This window comes from Clytia hemisphaerica, unplaced genomic scaffold (assembly GCF_902728285.1).
Source record: "Clytia hemisphaerica strain Z4C2 unplaced genomic scaffold, Clytia hemisphaerica genome assembly, whole genome shotgun sequence".
Lineage (NCBI taxonomy): Eukaryota > Metazoa > Cnidaria > Hydrozoa > Leptothecata > Clytiidae > Clytia > Clytia hemisphaerica.
Window position 1 is genome coordinate 131,141 of NW_027104057.1, and position 22,198 is coordinate 153,338.

Below are 22,198 nucleotides of genomic sequence, written 5' to 3' on the forward strand. Positions count from 1 at the left end.
AGGCTAGAAAGAGATTCATTTGTTACCGTGCACTGGGATAATATTATCAAAGGTAAGAAGGGGTGGTGAGAAATGCTTTGGTTTTAATTTCTAGCCTAAAAAAATTGAACTCACGCAAATTTGAAATTCGCTGAAGACAATTCCTGATTACTTGGAGCTGATTGGTCTTAAATCTTTTTTTTGTTTCTAGGAAAAGAACACAATTTCCAGAAATACAAAATCGGTGAAGCTCATCATTTGAATGAAGCCTATGACGAAAAATCCATTATGCATTATTCAAAGTGAGTAAACTCATTGAAATGTCTTTTTGATTATTTTTCTACTTACCCTTTACGGTGACAGAAAATTTTCCCTCGGAAATATCCCCAGGAGATTTGCCCCCCGGAACATTCCACGTTCAAATGTTTTAAAAAAATATCGGATATAATTATGCACAATCCTTTAAGAAAATCTCATAATCTCAATATGCAGGTCAAATTTTATGCACTGGAAAAAATCCCAGGGTGGGACCCGATTCGTTGTTCACACGTGTGTGAAAAGGTAATTAACACCCTATGTGATTACACCTCGTTGAATCAATTATCAAACTAAACGCTCTAACTAATCTGCAATCACAGTCTGACTTAATTCTTCTTGAAATTTGAGGTGTTTTAGTCTAATTCCTAATTTAACATGGTGTAAACACTAAAGGTGTAATTTACTATTTCACACTCGTGTGAAAAACGAACCGAGTCCCATCCTAGATAATTGATTTTTACACAAGTGTGATTTTTAACAATTTCTTCGTGTGAGGGCAACTTTCCGGGGAATTTTCTCTTTACCTTCCTATCCACTTTCCGTTTCCTGGGAAAATTTTCCGATCTTTGCTCTCTCTTCAACAGATAAAGACCAAGCCTCCGGTTAGTTTGATAATTGTTTCATTTTAGCCAACTTGAATGTTATTCTCTCACATGTTTTACCTTAGTTACATCTTTGCGATTGACAAGAATAAAATGACGATCTCATCGAAAGCAAATCCGACGAAATTCCTCGGAGGATTTCAAATGACCGACACGGACGTTCGACAGTTGAACAAATTTTACAACTGCCCATGTGCAGATCATATGTTCGGCTGTGAGTTTATTACAAGCATGTGTGGACTGTTAAGGACTCAGCAGTACTGTCAGAAAAGTTGTGGCTTTTGCAGAAACTCGCCGAACCCTCCGACAAGACCTTTACCGACTACTTTGACGATAACGACCATGCCTACAACTACAACGAACACCCCTATGATAACAACGACCACTTCGACTACAAGAACAACCACCACTACTAAAACAACGACCACCTCAACCACAACAACAACAACCACTCCAACTACAACAACGACTACCCCGACTACAACAACCACCACTAGAACAACCACCCCGTTCACAACAACAAGGACCACTCCAACTGCTACAACCCTGACCACCCCAATCACACCAACAACTCTCCCTACTACCACAACGACTATCCCTACTACAACAACGACCACTCCAACGACATTAATGACCCCAAAAAGGTCATGTTTTGATGCCCTCAAATGTTGTCCGGAACTAGCAGCTCACGGTTTATGCAAGATCAGTAAATATATTCAAGATGCTTGTGAAAACTCTTGCCACGAGGAATGTATTTTAAAAACCACAAAAACGTCTACTATCCTTAAAACTACTACAATTACTACGCCGAAAACAGCAACGACCACCCCTTCTACAATAACGACCACCCCTTCTATAATAACGACCACCCCTACTACAACAACGACCACTCCAATCACAACAACGACCACCCCGACTACAACAACGACCACCCCGACTACAACAACGACCAACCCTTTCATAACAACGATCATCCCTACTACAACAACGACCACCCCTACTACAACAACGACCACTCCAACTATAATAACGGCCACCCCTACGACAACAACGACCACCCCGACTACAACAACGACCACTCCAACTATAATAACGGCCACCCCTACGACAACAACGACCACCCCGACTACAACAACAACCACCCCGACTACAACAACGACCACTCCAACTATAATAACCGCCACCCCTACGACAACAACGACCACCCCGACTACAACAACGACCACTCCAACTACAACAACAAAGGCTTCTTGTGTGAACAAACATCCTAAATGTTGGCTTTGGTCCTACGTGAACACAGTATGTTTCCAATGGCAGGGTTGTTGTCACAATAGCCAATACGGTGCTTGGATGCGTGAAAATTGCGCTTGGGCTTGCGGTCTCTGTTCACCCTTTATCATTGGATAAAAGATAAGCCATACACGTAAATTATGTCACGCACTTGTTTTGAACAGTACGTTTGGTACAGTGAAATATATTTTAAGATGTTCAGTCGTGTACACAACCGTCTTTTTTATGAAAATAAAATGAGATTAATTATTTTAGGGACTTTAAAGGTTTTGTTTTTAAATAAGAGTGTTATCGTTTACTCATCAATATTAATTTCCAAGCTTTTTCACATTGAATTGACACAGATGTGGAGCAAGAACATTTTTTGCTTAACTAAGCATAATAAAACAATAGGGAGGACACTGTCCTGATATGAAATATGTGTCTGATATGAAACGGGGACATTTATGTAAAAATAAAACCTTTAAATAGTATCAGGAGAATTCTTTGTTTGTCTTATATGTATATCATTCTTATAAGAAAAAATAATTCTTTACAACGAATTTTGAATGTATCATTTTCTCAGGCATTATTAATTTCGTAGGCGTTTTTCACACAAACACCTTTTCCCATCTCTTTCCGCCTACGTCTTTTCCCATTTCTTATTAGCGATAATCCTTTTTATAAGCCATTTTTATGACCTTTATCAATATACACTAGTTGACTTTCAAGCCTCCTATATAGCATTAAGAAGATCTATTCGATTTATCATGCAACGCAAGTAAAAGTTATTTTTCAGTCTTTTTGGGAAAATAATGAAAATTCAGTAATTATCAAAAATTTTCCCGTGTGTACTACTTGAATTGAACTTAAGTTAGATGTCGTTGCCAGTGGCATGGTTAATTGGAAGTTGTAAGCTAATTGACTCACTAATTATCGTGAATTTAGCACAATAATAATGAGAAACAAAAATGAAACAAAATGTCAAGCAAGAAAAAGAAATAAATCAGATCAAAGTCAGTTGATGTGAACATGTTTCGTCACATGTATAAATTTTTGTAAAGGCTTTTTCTCACATGTTGATATTGGCTAGTGTGAGTTAAAATGGTAATATAATTTTCACGTCTACTACACTAAGTATCATTTTAATCAAAAACTCTTTCTTCGCTCTGCAGACTGGTTTGATTGAGATGCTCTGCTCGATGTTTGCAGCATGAATATTTTGTTACGGCCAACATTTATGTTTTGGTATGGCTTCACTATGTTGAGGATTGTAGGATCCTTACACCTCACTGGTGAGTTGATTAAACTTTTTTATTGCCATTCAGAGCTTATCTTTACCGTAGCACATATTTTTATAAGAACGTCCAGAAGTCTTCAAATGTTCTTAATTTTTCTAATTTTAAGGCGAAAAGACTTTTTAGTGCTAAATATTTTTCACTATGTTTTTTGATTGTTTGTCTAATTTTCTAAAAAATCGGGTGTTTTAGTTTTCGCAAATCCTTGATATTTTCTTAATATTTTTGTCTTCGAAGCTTTCTATTCTTATAAAGATTATTCTTATATATCAAGATAAACGTGTGGTTTGTGTTGTATCTTGATTAAAACCTTCGGGACTTTAAGAGCTTTTCAAACGAAATTGTTCTTCTCGAACTGGAAGGAGAGAAGTTTTTATAGAGATGATCGTGAATATTAATTTAAGATTGATCTTTTGACGTGTACTTTTTTGGAAACGAGATTCCATCCGAAATATTCGTAATTTTTCTCAAAAATCTTTGAGAGCTGAAATAACGACCTTGTCTGTACCCAGTACTTTAATTCGGGAGCTCTCATTTTATTTTTACTTTGTGTATTTATATAGGACCAGCTTTTCAAAATGTTCATTTCAATCGACATGCAGGACCATCCAATCAGAAGTCAATATCTGTAAGTGTTCTTTTGAACAAGTTATCTCATTTGAGCATAGCTATGAATTTCAGAAAATATCTGAATCAGAAATGATCACAAGACGAACTAAAGATTGCCCAGCATTAACCATTTAAGTAGCGATTCCCTTACTTTTCACCTTTTCACATCACATCTTTGATTTTTTCGTTTTTCAGAATGACACCAGTCAACAGATTGTTATCAAAGCCTTTCCAGAACAAAGTGGATATTTTACCGAAAGAAACACTCGACGGGTATAAACATTATTTATTTTCAACAACTGAACTAAAGTCTGTCCAGATATAATTGGCAGTGGAAACAAGAATGCCTGTAACTTTTGATAGTCCAATATAATTATGGAAATTTTTTTTTGTTTGTTTTAGAGAATCAAAAGCGCTATATTTGAATGTATTTTTGGTTGAAAAATTCGCGATTTTAGCGGTTTAATTTGCGATTGTAAAAATTGAGCTTTTTTTCTACTTATGCTATAACATTCATTTTTACACCAGTGGTAGTTCAACCTTAGGTTAAGAAGTTTATTAAATTTCAAGGCAAACAGAAAAGTCCTTCGGAAGATATGGGACCCGAAATACCCCTTGGTAGCACTTTTCTGTGAAATATCAAATCTCCAACTTATTACTAAAAACGGGGGCTATGTTATCTTTTTTGAACAGTGCAATTAAAAGTTGGAAAATGTTAAGTGTTGGTGCATTGTGTTATTGGTATCATTGATTATTTCGAAGCGAAGTAAAATCATACAGTATAATTGTTTTTATTGAAAGGATAAGCATGAACTTATATTGCCTTTGTTATTTTTAAGTCATTAAAGAACTTTGCTAATTCCCAAAACACTAAACACAGTTTGGCTATGAGGTAATTAAAGAGATTGTAAAATGTGTTATGATCGAAAAACTGTTTCATCAATCATATCACTACCCCCGTTTTTAGTAATAAGTTGGATATTTGATATTTCACAGAAAAGTGCTACCAAGGGGTATTTCGGGTCCCATATCTTCCGAAGGACTTTTCTGTTTACCTTGAAATTTAATAAACTTCTTAACCTAAGGTTGAACTACCACTGGTGTAAAAATGAACGTTATAGCATAAGTAGAAAAGAAGCTCAATTTTTCCAATCGCGAATAAAACCGCTAAAAATCGCGAATTTTTCAACCAAAAATACATTCAAATATAGCGCTTTTGATTCTCTAAAACAAGCAAAAAAAATTTCCATAATTATATTTGACTATCAAAAGTTACAGGCATTCTTGTTTCCACTGCCAATTATATCTGGATAGACTTTACTTGAACATTTTCTAAAATTTCTTATTAAGTAATTTTCACGGGAACTAAAATCGTTTTTGGGTGTTTATCGTGAAAACATGGAGGTATAAAGAAAAACAGGAGTTGAAAGTGTCGGTTATTGGTCGTTCAAGTCTTTTGATTTTTTTTATGAAATGTATCAAAAGAAATTGTAAGCTTGCCTGATGAAATAAGACTTTTTATTAGAACTCAAGTTTGCTCTGAACATTCTAACTATCAGTATTGAAGATTCTAGCCTTTTGATATACGAAAATTAAATAAAACTTCGTCCACGAAACAAGTTTATGTTCCATTTCGTTATCCGTTCAATTTTATTTTGAAAATATATTTTCTCAAGCCAGAAAATGAAAAGTTCTTTATAAGCACACACTCAACTTGTAGACATAAAGTCGCTGGAGAATTTTGGAGGAAAGTATCAAGCAATAGAGTTCACCTTAAAGAAAACATTGATCGAAAAATCTTATTATTTGACGAGGGATTGCCAAGTTTACAGGCCTTTTATTTTGTCCAAATATTTTATTACACTGATGTCAGAAACAATGAATCTCGTCTCATATAATTTCTAAAGCTTAAATGAGCCGATAAGATTTCAGCAATAGATAAAAGAGCTCATTAAAAATGCACGATATATGAGATTATGAGCATGCATACATCTAGGCTTCTGTTCATCCTCTAGCGAAAAAAGTTTCTTATAGGAAGTATAGGTCTGCGAATCAGGCTAGCATACATCGTAACTTTTTTAATCCTAGGGCGAGCTTGGTTACAATAGCATACTTCTCCTGTTTCTTTATACCTCCATGGTGAAAATTAGCTCCGCAAAATGCGCCAATTTAGTACCCTCGAACCGCGAAAATAAGTTCTGCGAAAATTAGTTCCCGTGAAAATTAGTTCCCTTAAGGTAGTTATTGTTAACCATTTGTTTCATTCAGGTGAAAGCATAAGTTTTTCCCGACAAAAGCAACGTAGGTAAAGAAAATTTAGATATAAAGTAGTTCAGCTCAGGTTTACGGAATTTGGCCTAACTGTGCACAACTTTTACACAGTGAATAGTTCTGGGAAGGTTAAGCGAAGACGGTTGTACGTTTACGGGTCGATAATTCTTATCTGCTGCTGGCTGGTTCCGCCGTTTAGGACTATAGTCTTGTGGACGCTCGTCACTGCGTAATCGTAATTATTAGATCCATGCGTCACTTTTTTACGTCAAACATGTCAAAAAAAAACTGACGTCAAATATAATTTTTTACTTAAATAAAGAAGTGAAATTTGCGAAGATTTTTATCTTTTTGAAATAGACTACTTTCAGTAAACACGTCGTCGTGGTTCTGAAAGATCTTTTGTGAATTTGTTGTCGAATAAGTTTGCAAAATGTTGAATATAAGTAAAATTATGAATACCGAAGAGGTATTTGATGTTCCCGATATCGGGGAAATCGGAATAAAAAATGCAACAGTCGGAAAACTCCGTCAAGAATGTCGAGATCTTTTCTTATCTGAGAAGTATGTCAGTTTTCAGTTGACTGAATGTCAACGAGAAAAAGACACATTGATCAGTGAGGTGGATCTGATGGAGAGATTGTTGAAAGAAAGACAAGACAAAAATGAAGAAGAACAAACAAGATTGATTGAACGATATGAAAGTCAATTCGAAAAACTTCGCGCTGAATGCCAACTACTAAAGAACCTTGTAGAACCTTTGGAAAAGCAAATCAATGAATTGACGCTTCGCGAAGGACAATTAATTAAACAAATTTCTGATAAAGAGATTACCAGTGGGCAACAAAAGATGTTGTTGGAATCCACTTATAAAGAAATGGAGAAAATCAAAATCAAACTTGCAGGCACCGAACACGAGCTGAAAGAACAGAATCAAAAGTGTTTCAACCAGGAGCAAGAGATTTTCGATTTGTCTTCCAAAATCAAGATGGCTGCTCATCTTCAAGAGCAGCAAGCGGCACAAGCGTTGAGTGTTGCCAAATCCAAATTCGAAATGGATCTTCAAGAAATGAAATTATTATTGATTAACAAGGATGTTTTCATCAAAGAGAAAGAGGGAGAGCTGATCAAATTGCAAGCAGCAATGCAGGAGGAGAGCCGTAAGGTGATCCAAATGACTGAAGCTGTCAGCAAAAATGAAAAGCTCGATCTTGAGTATCAGAAGATGAAGCTCAAATACCGAGAAGTCAAACTGTCCGAGAAAGAAACATCTCAGAAATTGACGGACGTTAAAAACGAGAATAAGAAGTTATTGAAGAAGTATGAAGATCTGAAAAACAAGAATGTTTCACTTTCGGCAGAAGATAAGGAAACATTGCGTTTGACCAGACGAGAGAATTTGGATTTGAAATCAAAACACGCCATCCAGGAGCAGACACTTCGCCACCAGATTCAGAAGCTTAAAGAGGGAAATAAGAAGCTGGGAAAGAAAAACGTGAAGTTGGAACGCAAGTTGAGAGATTCTCGTATGAAGTTAACTTCTTCGGATGAAGAAAATGGAAAATATCGATCGCTGGAAAAAGAGATCAAGGTTAGAATGAATTTTTGTTCATCAATGTCGATTTTTTGTGGAAACACTATGAACTGTCTGATCGGTGGTCTGTTATCTTTCTGTGTTGAGGCGATGTTGATGATATCATCTTCCCTGCATCCATTAGCCATTTCTTTCACACGTAAAAAAAATCTCAAACTGTTCTTTTCGAAGTATCCACCTTGTATGTATGTATGTAATAGTTTATTTCAAGTTGACGAACAGGTAGCAACAAAGGCTAATAAAAGTCAACGCTACTTTACAATTTGTAAGGTGATTACAAAAGGCCGACACCGATTTTAAAAGCAGTTACTGCGATAAAAATGTTTTTATCGCACTAACTGCTTTTAAGGTGGATACTTCGAAAAGAACAGTTTGAGATTTGATGAGAATCAAGAACTTTCCTTGCTAGGTGTCAGACTATAAACGTGTTGAAAGTATTACTTGTTAAATGCTAAATTTTGCCAAATATTGTATGAAGCTTATTATTTTTTCGCTTTTCAGAAATTGAGAGAAGAACGATCGGATTCTCAAAGTGAAATCGAAAATCTGCGCAAAGAGAAGAAACAAATGAAAAAGGAAATGAATGAAAAAGAACTCGAAACGGAAGAAGTTGTGAGATCCATGCAAAAGAGAATCGACCAACTCACCAAAGAGCTGGAAGAACAAAATGCCAATAATCGTTTCATCTCCACCACAGTAGAAACAAAGAAGAAAGCAAAAGATCCGGCAGCCGAAGAATATTCTTACGAAGATGACTTTGAAGAAGAATCAATCGCTTCGTCAGTTTGTGAAAGTGAAAAGGGAGAGCCATCTTTTGTGGAAGAAGTCGCTTCTATTTCTTCTCCTTCTGTTGCTACTAGCAACAAGTATGATGACGACACGTTCGAAGATGCTAGCTTTGCTGAAAGCGACAAATGTAAGTCGTCGATGAAAGGCTTGATCTTTTTTTTTCCAGGAATTAATTGTTGATTTTTCAGTAGAAAGTAAATTGATTTTCGAAATTTTTGGACGATTCTAAACCTGACCAGGTAAATGATACAGGGATGTTTTAAAACCTTCGATGTATCAAAATGTGCGAGCTGCTAGTGTAGTTTTGCTCTACATTATTTTCTTCGTTTACACGCTTTTTTTATAAGAATATATTTTATAAGAATGTCCATGATAAAAATGGCCAAAAAATTAAGAATATGCCACGAATATCACCATCATGGAATTTGGCTACTCAAGCTAAGAATGCAATTGGGCTTTTCCAGAAATAGTTCGCCCCCCCCCCTGAGTTGAGGATATCAAAACATTTTTCTTTGATCTTTGATCTGAAAGAATGAGATTATGCAAGAAAGAATAAACCTTTGTATCCCCAACATGTTAAATTAACGGGGGAGTTCACTAAATCAAAGTGGAAGCATTTCTGACGAACCTTAGTTTCTTTCCCCAAAGAATAAGTAGTTACACGCTTGTTTTATAAGAATACACTTTATAAGAATTTCCATGATGAAAATGGCCAAAAAATTAAGAATAACGCTAAGAATATCACCATCATGGAACTTTGCTACTCAAGCTAAGAATACCATTTTTAGAGCATTTCCAATTATAAATTGTAAATTACCCCAAGTAAGGCTCACTCCTTTCATGAAAATACCATTTTATACTTGAGACGTATGTTCTAAATGTTAAATCTAGTCTGAATTTTAGGATCTTAACTTAAGAATGCTGTAAGAATACTTTAGGACGATTTTCCCAAAAAGTTAAGAATATCCATGATGAAAAAACAAAAGCGTGTACATTAAGAACCCTTTATTTCTCAGTCTACACCATTTTGTAATTTTATTGCTTTAGTGCTGTTTTTTCATTTGTTGCTTTCTTTTCGTTTCAGTGGACGCTGACCAAGGTGAAATTTGTGAAGAATCCGTCGCTGAAATCGAATCCGATGATGAGTCCCGAAAATCCGATGATGAATCCCGAAAATCCGATCTCTTTTTCGGGGATAAGAACAACAGCAAATTTGGAAACATTAGCTTTGGAGTTCCGCAAGTTTCAAATGTTGAGGAAGTGATTATCAAAACACCCGTTGCACAAACTAAAACACCCGTTGCTCGATTTGAAGCGCCTGTTGCGCGATTTGAATCTCCTGTTGTTGTTAATGAAATTGTCATCGAGGATGTTCCAACACTTAGAGCAGAGTCACCTCCAAATATGCTGGCAAAGACACCTTCTTCCTTGCTTTTCAACCAAGTCTTGACTTCATCGAGTGATGCACCATCAAATGCTAGCAAAAAAAACAAATCCGGCAAATCCTCAAAAGCAAAACCAAAAACTTCTGACCAGATGAGCGCAGCCGATATCTTCGGTACTGAGAAACCGAAAAAATCTGCAAAGAAGAAAAGCTTTGTTGGTGAATCGATCTCAGCTGCCGATATCTTTGGATCTGCACCCTCATTGAAGCCAAAGAAAGGCAAGAAAAACAAGAAAGTTACCAAGAAGAGCAACAATCTCTCTGCTACTGATATCTTTGGCGCTCCACCATCAGCCAAATTGAACAGGAAACAAAGCAAAGAAATGAACCGAGATATCCATTCTATTCTCGGAGACCTGTAAGAGTAGCATCGAGAGAGATACACGAGCGAGTCCTAGTTTGCTGAGAGAGATCTTAATCTTGAAAAGTTGTTAGTTATAAGACTTTTGTAAATAATTGTTATAGCTCCGTCAAAATATAAAAAAATTCACCATCATTAATATTTATGTTTTTTCAATTTTTTTTTTTTTTTGCCACATAATTTTTGACCGTTTCATAGGTAGGTCTAGCAAAAGCTGGAGTAAACTTTTACTTAAAAGTCTGGATGATTTCGGTGTATGAATGTTCTCTTTATTTAAATTTCGAGATTTCTATCCAGGGCATACTGGGACAAAGAGAAAATTCTTTGTTTCTTCAACAGATATCCAACTATCCAACTTTGGTGATTTCTTTAACATTCAAAGGTTGCATACTGGTAAGGTTTATCAAAACAAATCACATGCAATAAACTGATTATAACAATTTGAATACAAATTAAATATTATCTTAATTTCCATATTTTCCACACTGGGTTGATGTTTCTTTTCAGGTTCGACGTTCGTTAATGGAAGAAGAAGAATGGATGTTTTTGAAGTGTGCAGTGGTCGTCGATAGATCGTTCGTAAGTTTTGTCTGAATGAAAAGTTCTTTCTAAATGTAGTAGTTGTTGGGAAATTTCTGCCTCAGCCAGTTACAAATGTAAATCCCCAATGTTTTTGCTTCTTTGTGTGACCTCCATCTTTATGAATATGATATGAATGTTTTCCTAGACTATACCCGCCGTAAAAAGCTACACCCTTGAACAGCTTTCATTCTACTAAAGCATGGGGTATGGCTAGTGGTATAGCTGTTTTTCATGCTTGGTTTAGTTATATTATTGTCATTGTTGAAGCAAACATTCGATGTACGTAAGATCACCTCTACAGATTCGAACGTTTGCTTCCATAATAATGATGGAAATCGCATAACTTAACATAACATAAAAACCTCTGAGGCTAATTTCAAAAACCACCATGAACACACAATATTATCTAACGAATGAAAAGAGTTTTTTTGTCTCATTTTCCAAAGATCCTGTTTTGCTCTGGTCTTTATAGTACCAGATTATTATCTTCCATTCATTTTTCAGTTCGAAACAATCGGTCAAAACAATACAAGGGATACCAAACGGGTCGTGGCTGATCTTGTTGATCATTTAAGTGAGGTACACACTACATGACTTGCACTACAGAATGTTGAAAATTAAATGTTGAGTACTACTTGAACTTCGCCATAATCCCCGACTAGAAGGTATCAAGTTAACAAGATATATGAAGGATAAAATCAGGTGCAGAGCATAAATGGGGAGGGATTTCTTTTCTGAGAATAAGGAGAATTGAAATTGCCCAATCATATATCTTTTCGCTTGGATTCTTCGTCTCATTTTTTCTTAATTTAATACTTTAAGGTCTTCAAATCGTTGAAGATTCGTTTCGCATTAGTTTCTATGGAAACAAATTCAGTCTTGAATGTGACAACGTCGGCTGGTGAAACTTTGAGGAGATTCAAGAAGTATAATTTGGATGTTTTATTACGTAATCGTAGGGGAGAACACGATATTGCATTGCTTTTGACGTACGTAAAATTACTCGTAGCGTAGTTTATGGGTGGGGTTAATGGGTGTTGAAAATAAGGAATCGCGTGGAGGGGGGGTCGATGAAATTCATAGTGAAAATGTGAGTGGATTCACGGCTGAAAAACTGCAATATTTGAAAAAGTTCAGCTGTAAATTATTGACTGTAACTTTTCACAGTGAGTTATCGCCGTGTAATCAGAGATTTTTCCGGGGATGATTTCAAGGTAACTTCTGTTTAACACCCCTCGGGTAAGTTATGGCATGTCTCAAAAACTGAAAATTACCATAATTTTTAGATCGCATTAGTCGACAGAAAATGAACAAACAAATGACTGAACATGAAGGGTACTATGATGTAGTTTCTAACCTGATGTGTAAACTAATTGTTATTTCGCTGATTTTCGCAAAAAAACACAAAAACTGATTATGACGCCATAATCGATGACGTCATAGAAACTAAAAATTGAATTTCTCAAGAATGGTTTATCCAATTGTCTTCAAACTTTCACCAAAGATGTATCTCACTAAATTTAATTATTTGAAAACAAATTTTTTTTGAAATTTTGATGACGTCAGCAGAAATTTATAAAAAACGAAAAATGGTATTTTTTGCTGACGTAATCAGAATTTTGAAAAAACTATTTTTTCAAATGATTAACTTTAGTGAGATACATCTTTGGTGTAAGTTTGAAGATAATTAGATAAACCATTCTTGAGAAATTCAATTTTTAGTTTTTATGACGTCATCGATTATGACGTCATAATCAGTTTTTGCGGATTTTCGCAAAAATTAGCGAAAAAACAATTAGGTTACACATCAGGTTAGAAACTACATCATAGTACCCTTCATGTTCAGTCGTTTGTTTGGTCGTTTTCTGTCGGCTAATGCGATCTAAAAATTATGGCAATTTTAGGACATGCCATAACTTACCTGAGCCACAGCGTTCATATAACAAAATCAGGTCAACGTAACCATTTAATAATTCTATCCTCATTTCTCAGTAATAAAGGCTTTGGTGGCTTGGCAGGTTTAGCGAACGTTGGTGGTCTATGTACTGAGAGTGCAGCATCTGTTGTCACGGTAAGTTTTTTGATCTCTTCATCAATTAAATTGTTTATCATATTTTATTTTTCTACCCTTATCCAGTAAAATGCAATCAAATCTCCGATGCTTTAGGGCCTCGCTAGCTAGCCTATTTTCGTATATTTTGTGACTTTTAGCGTAAAATCCATTGATGGGTTTTGCTGATATGATATTGAAAGCATTAATATGAGTTCGTTATAATCTATCTTCGTGACGCTGTAAAAAATTATGATTTTTACGTTTTAGTGGTCAGGCAACGTTGAAATGACAGCAAGTGTTATAGCGCATGAAATGGGACATAATTTTGGCTTCTTACACACAGGTGAATTGATATGATATTTTCGGTGAAGCTACTAGAATTTCGAAAGTGTTGATGAGTCATGTCACTAAGCCTTCCCTTTTTTTACGTTGGAAAAAATTTAAATGGGACACTAAAACACACGTGTCAGACATTGAATTTTTTTGTCACACATTTGTAATCTCTTTCTTCCTACGATATCAATTCAACCTTCTCTTTTGTTCAACTAACATCTCTAGGCCGTGGCTGTACGTGTAGTGATGGACCCTGTGCCATGGACTCCTCAATCAGGTGGGTAGACGAACTTGGTGCGTCTTCTTATTTTGCCTTTATTCGTGCTCATTAGAATCTTACGTTTCAATGAAAGTAAGTCAGACTGTCACCTGGGGTGATTATCGATGTGAGAGATGACCTCCTTACGTAGGCTGCTAGCATCCACTAACGGATTCGTGCTTCTATACTACCTGGAGTTTTGTAGAGGTCTGCGATTCAGACTACTCGCTACGTGGTCGATTTTTTATGGGAACCCACAACCTTCCGGTGTGCGCACTCGACTGCGCCTCTCTTTTAAAAGGAAAAAAATGTATCAAATAATTTTGGAGCGTTGTTGCTAGTTATACATTATGTGGAAAATTTTTTCTTGAGCATCTTCTGAGGAGGAAATAAAGAATAAAATGAAATGAAATATCTTGACTTATTAAACTATTTTCAGCAACCCTACAAATGAGTTTTCCAGCTGCGACCAGCAAGAATTTTTGGGATACATCGAAAAATCTCGATTTCCGTGTTTACTTGATGTTCCTCAGGAGGTTCGTATATGTAATTAATCATGGTTACACAATTTCACATCTAACAAACCAGAAATAATTTATTAATTTAAATCTAGGTACTCCTTGTTGCTCTTAAATTGAGACAGATTGATACAGAGATTGTCGTGTGAGTAAGTAACAGCTAACAACAGGCATGTGACTCAAGTAGAACTAAATTTTGTTCGATTTATGGAGAAATTCGTTAAATAGAGACTTGAAGGGTTTAGAAAACTCGTTAGAGTTAAGGAGACAGTCAAACTAATAAAGTTCAAGGAGACTCTCCTGTATTAACTATAAATTATGATTGTTTATAACAGATAGCAACAGATGCGATTTGTGGCAATGGTTTGGTGGAAGAGACAGAAGAATGTGACTGTGGAACTAAAGAGGTGCGTGATTCTTTCAGTCTAAAGAGAGTACATAACATAATCTGCTCAAGCTAAACATAATGATATATGTACCCTCTATCTTCGATTCATTGAATAGTACAGTGATCGAGACATGCGCGATAAAATTCTTATAGTCTGTCTCTACAGGTTAATTTCAGAGAAAGCTAATCTGTGATGCTCGTGGTAAATATTTTTTAGCTTACCTATTTCTACTATTTGGCAACCTCCTCCAATATTAGGCTTACTTAACAACCATAATTTGACATTGAAGGGGAACTCAACATTTTTTAGGTCGTGCTCCAAGCAAGTACTACACAATATAGCATAACTTCGAAAGACATAGACAATATAGTCGAATTTTATCCTATACATTCTGAGTGAATTTTGTACCATTCAAGTATTCAGTTTTCTTTAGGAATGTGCAGATCCTTGTTGTGATGCAGAGACATGCAAATTGAAACCTCATGCTGAATGTAGTTCTGGAGAGTGTTGTCATGATTGCAAGGTATGAAGAGTGATGTTACAGTTTAGTAAATTGTAGAAATAAACACCTACTTCCTTGTAAGATTAATTATTGAGTGATGGTCGTATTATCCGAGGTGATGGCATTGTTAACCATTTCTAGCAAGGCATACCTTGAGAATCGCTAAAGTAACTAGCCTATTTTTCATAAATCACTTTGTTTATACGTATCTTTTTCAGTTGAAGAAGAAAGGTAGTCTATGCCGCGATATCCAAAACGATTGTGATTTACAAGATTTTTGTGATGGGAAAAGCTCAAAGGTGGGGTGTTTTTATCCGAAGAAAACGCAGTTTGTTCATTGGAACATATATTTAATCCAGTCGAAAATTTAGTCTGTCAATTGCACCAGCATACTCCGGAACATCTTTTTAGAACAACAAAATCATGAAGAATTACGATACAACAAATTTGTGTGGTTGTTTCGTTATGAGATGCAAATTTTTGAATTTTTGAATTTTTGAAACGGTTTCACAATTTCAGTGCACCAAGAATTCATACAAGGAAGATTATACCCTTTGTAACCAGGGTAACGTAAGTCTTTGAGCCTTTAGTTTCTAACAAATTTCACTAATTACATTGGAATTCTAAACTGGAAATGAAACGACTTTTTCACAAATTATTTTACCTCGCCTCCTCTTTCTGAAGATTTGAATCTTACATAATCGGTAGCCAGTTTAGAGCCGAGTATCTATGATAGTCCCCGGTCAGGGCCACTTTCAAGATTATTTTAGATTTTTTTATATCGTCCATTACAAAGGAAAATATCATGCGGTTGTCAAAAGAAAAATTAGCTGCCAACTCTTATCGACCTAAACTGACTTCGACCGCAAAACCCGTTCATGAGTTTCCTTTGGCTCGAAACTTATTTCTTATATAGTGATTAGTCTTTGACTATAACATAGTCCACGATTATTTTGTAGTAGTAAATATTTTTCAAACGATTTTTCAATTTATACAATGTAACATTAATTAATTGGTCATTTTAGAGTTTTTGCTTACATGGAGCTTGCGCAATGTCGTACGATAGCCAATGTCAAGTTTTTTGGGGCAAAAGTAAGTTCATTTTAAATAAAAACAATTATCAATCAATGTTTCGAATTTGAAAACCCTATAGAGTCATATGTTTAGTGGTAAACCTGAAGTGGTCAGTGAAAGTACACATGTTGCCTGTACTTTTTTTATAAGAATAACATCCAAAAATTTTGGGGTCTTTGGAACTTTTTGAGCTTTAAGCCTAAAATGATCTCAACTTGTTCTTATTTTCGCCATTTTGTGAGTATTTTTGTGTACTTTTCTAAGAAAACGGGTGTTTTAGAATCCACAAAGCCTTGAAATGTTCTGAACTTTTTCTTAATATTTTGGCAATCGAAACCTTATGTTCTTATATAGTTTGTTCTCATAAAAAAAACGTGTAATCCTCCAAAAGATATTTACTGACATGCATACTTTAGTAGCTAAGGGTGCTTTTTCACTGCGAAAATCGATTAGCTGAAGCAAAGAAAATTGATAGAAAAACATTACTGACTCCCAAAACAGTTGTCAAAGCGTTTACGACCCTTTGAATTTGGAGTTAATTGCAGCATTGTTGACAAAATTTAATTGAAAGTAATTATAAGTCAGTCAATTATAAACAGTTCCCCAACAGCGGAGGCAGTTCTTTCATTTTATGCAAAAACCAAACCATTTCACTGCTGATAAATGTTGATGCACTGAATGGATATTCAAAGAAGTAAGACACCTCTGTCTGCTATTTTATTGCAAACAATCTATTGAGTTCGGTGTATCTTTGGTTTGATTGGTCATTATAAGCCAAGAGAGCTCTACCCCTCTCTTGGAGAACAAAATGTTTAATGACCAATTTTCGACGTTAAATCTTGAATGTTAATATGAAGCGATCAAAATCTGATTTTAAGCACGAATCTTCATTGTATATTTTTTACAACCCTTAGAAATTTATGAAAAGGACCGTTGATGAGAACCACTTATCTATCTACCATAGTGAAAAAGCACCCTAAGTTCTTACGTCAGGGAAGACGTTTTATGAGAAACAATATTTTTTCGGAATTTCAGATGCATTGAAGGGTCATGATATTTGTTACAAGAATTTGAACACTCGTGGAGACACCTTTGGGAATTGTGGAATGGATGATCAAGACAATTACATTAAATGTGAACTCGAGTAAGCCACAAAGGAGGGAATACGAGGATAACTATTTTCTTAAGGATTAAACTTTTTTAGAAATTGCAGGCTTAGATTCTTGCAAAAGTCTTTCAAAAAATATTTTTGAAGCCCGATATGATTCTTAAAAAATGAACTGAAAATATTGCATCTAATTTCTAGAGATACATTATGCGGTTACTTGCAATGTACTGGCGAAAATTTACCTATCTTTCCAATCATTGGTTCAAACAGAAAAGCATCTGTGTTTTCCTTTACTTCTGAAAACACACGCATCACTTGCAGGTAGTTTTGCAATGTGTCTCGATAAAAACGAAACAGATTCTAAATATGTACGCAGTCAACACTTTCCAATACGATTTTTAAGGGGAATCGGATTTTCATCGAATTAAGAAGCGTTTCGAATAGTGGAGCGTCGTTTATTAGAGTTTCTTGTTGATGATGACTTTCAATATTATCGAATAATGGAGTGTATTTAAAGGAGTGTAGACTTTTAAACCGACCCCTTATAGCATACCCTTCATATTTTCTCTTTTCTACAGGGCAGGCTCCACCTACCTTGGTTTTGACGTCAAAGATGCAACTCTGGTCGCTTCTGGAACGAAATGCGGAGAAGGAAAGGTGGATGATTTTCTTCTTAAAATGCTCAATAACATAGTTCAAGGAAATATGAATTTAATCATATGCTTATACCCTAAATAAGTATTTAACAACAACATCATCTCGACTAAGAAGTCTTTATGAAAAGTATTTTTTGACTGTATAACTTTTAAACTTTCTATAGGTGTGTCATGAGAAGCGTTGTATCAATGTTACAGACCTTCAACAATCGAAGTGCGTTTCAAAATGTCCACCTGACAAAGTGTGTAGCAACGAAGGAGTGTGTCGGTGTTTGTACAGTTTGGACAATGTAACGTGTATCAACCCTCCTCCCCTGCAACGAAAAGCTGTTGAAGGAGAAATTAAAGGTAACATACGCACGCGCAATGCACCGTAGCCAGAAATAGATTACTCTCGGGTGCTTACTTAATAAACAGGGGGAGGGATTAATCTTCTTATATTTCAATAAACGAAAGTCGTACTTTTGAAGCAGAAGAAAGACAAATAATATTACACCAGCCTTAACTTGAACCCATCAATCCTAACTGGCAACATTCTGTAGTTTAATTTTCCATGATTTTCTTTAGATGATTCAAACAGCAACACTTTGATCGGTGTTTTAGTCACCCTGATAATCCTCCTCCTCTTGTTGATTGTCATTTTGTTCTTCAAAAGGAAATCAATACAAGCCTTCTTATTGAGACGAAAGTTGAGGTGAGATTCTTTACAAAGATCAAGATAAACTGACCTTTACCCCTTCTTTGGAAAGAGTATTTCTACCTTTCTTTTCATAACCCTTTTAAGAAAAATTGTGCAGCCGAAAGGCGTAAAGATGGCCCTCAAATCTACACATACCATGGGCCCCGTCAACGCCCCCCCCCCCACTTTATTCCAGACCATGTTATACTTTTTTTAAAGTTACTATTTTAAGCCATAGAAACTATTGTTCTCCCCAATTAGATATCGTTTTAAGGTATTTTGAGGGTGTAAAAAAAGTGAAAAACTTTCAAAAGGACTCGCCGGGGCCCATGCCTAGTACACCTATTTGCCTTTAACTGGAATTTTCCCTTTCCCTCACTCTCTCCGCTACACTTTCGATATTGTGAGCCTGATTTACCTGAATTTATAAGTTGCAAAGAATAGAGGAAAACAGTTTTAAAGTTTATAGTCTTTTAAATTCAATATTTTTCTACATTTCTTCAGTTGCGCAAGCTCAGCAATAACCGCGTTAGCTGATTCCAATAACAACCAATCAGCGTCTACCATTGTCGATATGGACCAATCAGATGCTTCGTTCAAAGAAAAACCATCCCTGACTAATAAGCGGAAGATCAGTTTCGCTTCCAAGTTGTTTGTTGAAATCAGTTCCGTAAGCAGTGGTTTCCGAAATCCTTTGAAGTCTATTGATGTTACCAAAAGGTTGAACGAACTTGGTAAAGAATCAATGGTTGACGATCCTACTGTTTCTGGTAATGTTGGTAAAGCACCAAAAGTACATTGCGATTCTCTTACAGATACTGAAAATATGCCCAAAAATCTCGAGCAAAGTGGAAATGAAGTAAGCTCACTTGTTAAATCTGCTAATCCTATCCTTGTTAGAGAATCTAGCGTTGATCAAGATCCAGAGAGAAAGAAATTACAAGTTGATCAAGCATTGGAAATCACTAGCCTTTATGGCTTGGAAATGGACCTTACTCCTAAACTAAAGAAACATCCTAATAAACTGACACCAATTAAAAGACCTTCCAAAATAAAGAAGAAAAAATCCTCAAGTAAAACCAAAAGGGTTTCCACTGAAAAGAAAAAAAAGAATTCTGAAAATCACGAAGAAAAAATTCAAAGAATCAGTGATGTTTTTTCCGAAAATGACGATGTTTTTGAAGAAAATCAGGACAAAGGATCTCCGAACGAAGACATTCAACCGAGTATCGTGGTTCCTGAAAGTAAACCTCGAAAGCGAGGAGAAACTGTATCGGACACTAACCTAGAAATGAAAGCAAGAAATTATTCAATAAAATCATCTGAAGTTGTTAAACAGCGTCCAAGAAGCAAAACTACTATGTTAGACGTGTCTCCGAACAACGAATCGAAAGGAGCTAACCCTGTTACCAAGGTTACCGGCAGGCGTCAACGACAATCAACCGTTCAACCACCAACTTTTACCGATACAAACCAGAAAGTTGGTAGCCTTAGTCAAATCAAGATCTCGCCGCGTAAAATCAGTACTGCGAGTACCACATTTGAACAACAATCCATGAAAACAAAAGGTCGTAAAATCAGTCGTGTTAGTCCTTCGGCGTATTCTCCATCAAGTTCTCCGAATCGACCGCGAAGTAAAACAATGTCAACATCAGCTTCCCGTCAATCCGCACGCATGCGTAGTGGGACTGAAACGGATCGATCGGATACAAAAGTTCTAAACGACCACCCACGTCGCAAATTAGCATTCAATTCAAATTACAGCCGCGAAAACACGCTCCTCGTCAAAGAAGCAACCACAGGCGAAGATGCTGTATTCGCTGGTGATATTAACTATAATAAAGCGAACTCTCTCTTGGTTAGAGACACGACCACAACAAAGAGATCAGTGACAATTGTTCTCGATGATGAAGACACTGATCTCAATCATTTCTCTAGATACAGAAAACCAAGCTCGACAAACCCGCCAAATGAGTTAAAAGTTGAAAATAAAACAAATATCAGGAAAATTTCGACTGTTCAGAAAGGAAGACGTTAAGAAATAAACTCTTGACTTATTCACACAACTACTGCTTGGGCTAAACAATGAGTTTCCGTATAATTTATTCGATTAAATAAATATATTCCTAAAGAATAAAGTAAAATTTGTAATATTTCCAAGAAACATTTTTCGGAAACAGATTACAAATGTAATCGTCAGCCGTGCAAAATTACTCGAATCTGATTGGTTTAGAGGAGTGCGATTAATCGTTAATTGCACTATTACCACTTTTTGCACTCTTCGGCTAAAAAAAACTATGATTTACTAATGATTATTTACTGACAATTACCTCGGAATCGTATGTTTTTACTGAAAATCAGTTAATTGCACCATCGAATTATTATCAGATAGAATGAATTCATGCTTTTTTCCTCAAAATGAAGCGTGTCTGTAAGGGGTCCCTTAGTTGCAATGGGAATTCAATTGCACGTGTGTAATGATAATGTCATTTCTTTGTTCTTATCGTAATTTAATTGCATATTTTCTCATACTTGATTGGATTCTTTTGAATTCTCAAAAAATTATGCACATAATTTGATTATTTTCAACTGGAAATTTCGGGCATTTCGGTCCCTTCAATGCAAATAAAAATTACATATTTGAAATCAGCTCATTTTATAGATTCCCCAGTGTTGAAAACTATTTGAAAACGCACTTCTAAGAAAAGAAATTTGGGTGTCAAGTTTTCACCTAAATTAGTTATTCTTTCCGTATAGACTAAAAATGATTTTTTAATTTTAGGAGTTAAAATCGATGTAATCACTAAATTTCAGCTCCTAAATTTCCAGATTGTAAGCTAAAATAGATTTGTAAATATCAATCGTTTTCCAAAACTAAAAATGTCGTAACTGAAAAAAAATACCGTGCAAACATAGCCTTATAAAGAGATTTCTATCCACGCATCAGATTTTGAGAAACTTTACGACCAATAATCACTTTTAACAAAGGGAATCTAAATAGATGATGAAGTAGCCAAAGTGAGATATTATTCTATCTGATAACAGTTCACTGATTGCACTCCAAACCATACGATTACACGTTTTTTTTTTAATAAGAACAAACTATATAAGAACATAAGGCTTCGAGACCCAAAAGTTTAAGAACATTCTAAGAACATTCTAAGGCTTTGGAGACTTAAAAACATGCATTTTCTTAAGAAATTACATCAAAATGCTCAAAAAATGCTGAAAATAAGAACATTTTAAGAACATTTTTAGGCTTTAAATCCAAAAAACTAAGAACATCCGAAGGCTTCGAAAATTTTTGACGTTCTTATAAAAAAAAAAACGTGTACTATACAAAAATGGACATGTTTCTTTTTGTTTACAGTAATTTTCTGCATTGACCACCCAGAGTGTGACCTAGCTAAGTATTTGACATCTAATGATGGTCTAATTAAGTCTTCGCTTATATATTGGTGTCTACCTTTTTTCCTTTCTCTGAGCTTAAATTGCGTGGAAACGGATTTAC

At 35.5% G+C, this 22,198-nt stretch overlaps 2 protein-coding genes across 6 annotated transcripts; both read left to right on the forward strand.

The window, feature by feature from the left end:
* The first annotated feature begins 191 nt into the window (after nt 1-191).
* LOC136812248 (disintegrin and metalloproteinase domain-containing protein 19-like) lies at nt 192-21,289 on the forward strand. 5 transcript variants are annotated; one of them, XM_067068724.1, is made up of 23 exons: nt 192-281; nt 3,344-3,463; nt 4,030-4,094; nt 4,271-4,348; nt 10,874-10,927; nt 11,042-11,113; nt 11,621-11,695; nt 11,939-12,105; nt 13,109-13,187; nt 13,437-13,512; nt 13,728-13,779; nt 14,201-14,297; nt 14,615-14,686; nt 15,102-15,191; nt 15,389-15,469; nt 15,690-15,740; nt 16,196-16,262; nt 17,280-17,388; nt 17,551-17,673; nt 17,931-18,009; nt 18,173-18,356; nt 18,576-18,702; nt 19,192-21,289. In XM_067068724.1, the coding sequence occupies exons 2-23, from the start codon at nt 3,382-3,384 to the stop codon at nt 20,723-20,725; spliced, it is 3,414 nt and encodes a 1,137-aa protein (XP_066924825.1). In that variant the 5' UTR covers nt 192-281; nt 3,344-3,381; the 3' UTR covers nt 20,726-21,289. The 5 variants fall into 5 exon arrangements, with proteins under 5 accessions (XP_066924825.1, XP_066924828.1, XP_066924830.1 ...); XM_067068727.1 differs by having other exon boundaries at nt 11,939-12,042; XM_067068729.1 differs by lacking the exon at nt 17,551-17,673.
* Nucleotides 5,554-10,671, forward strand: LOC136812249 (golgin subfamily A member 6-like protein 7). Its single transcript, XM_067068730.1, has 3 exons — nt 5,554-7,937; nt 8,442-8,856; nt 9,814-10,671. Exons 1-3 carry the CDS (start codon nt 6,780-6,782, stop codon nt 10,533-10,535), a joined length of 2,295 nt encoding a protein of 764 aa, XP_066924831.1. The 5' UTR covers nt 5,554-6,779; the 3' UTR covers nt 10,536-10,671.
* Nucleotides 21,290-22,198: the final 909 nt, after the last annotated feature.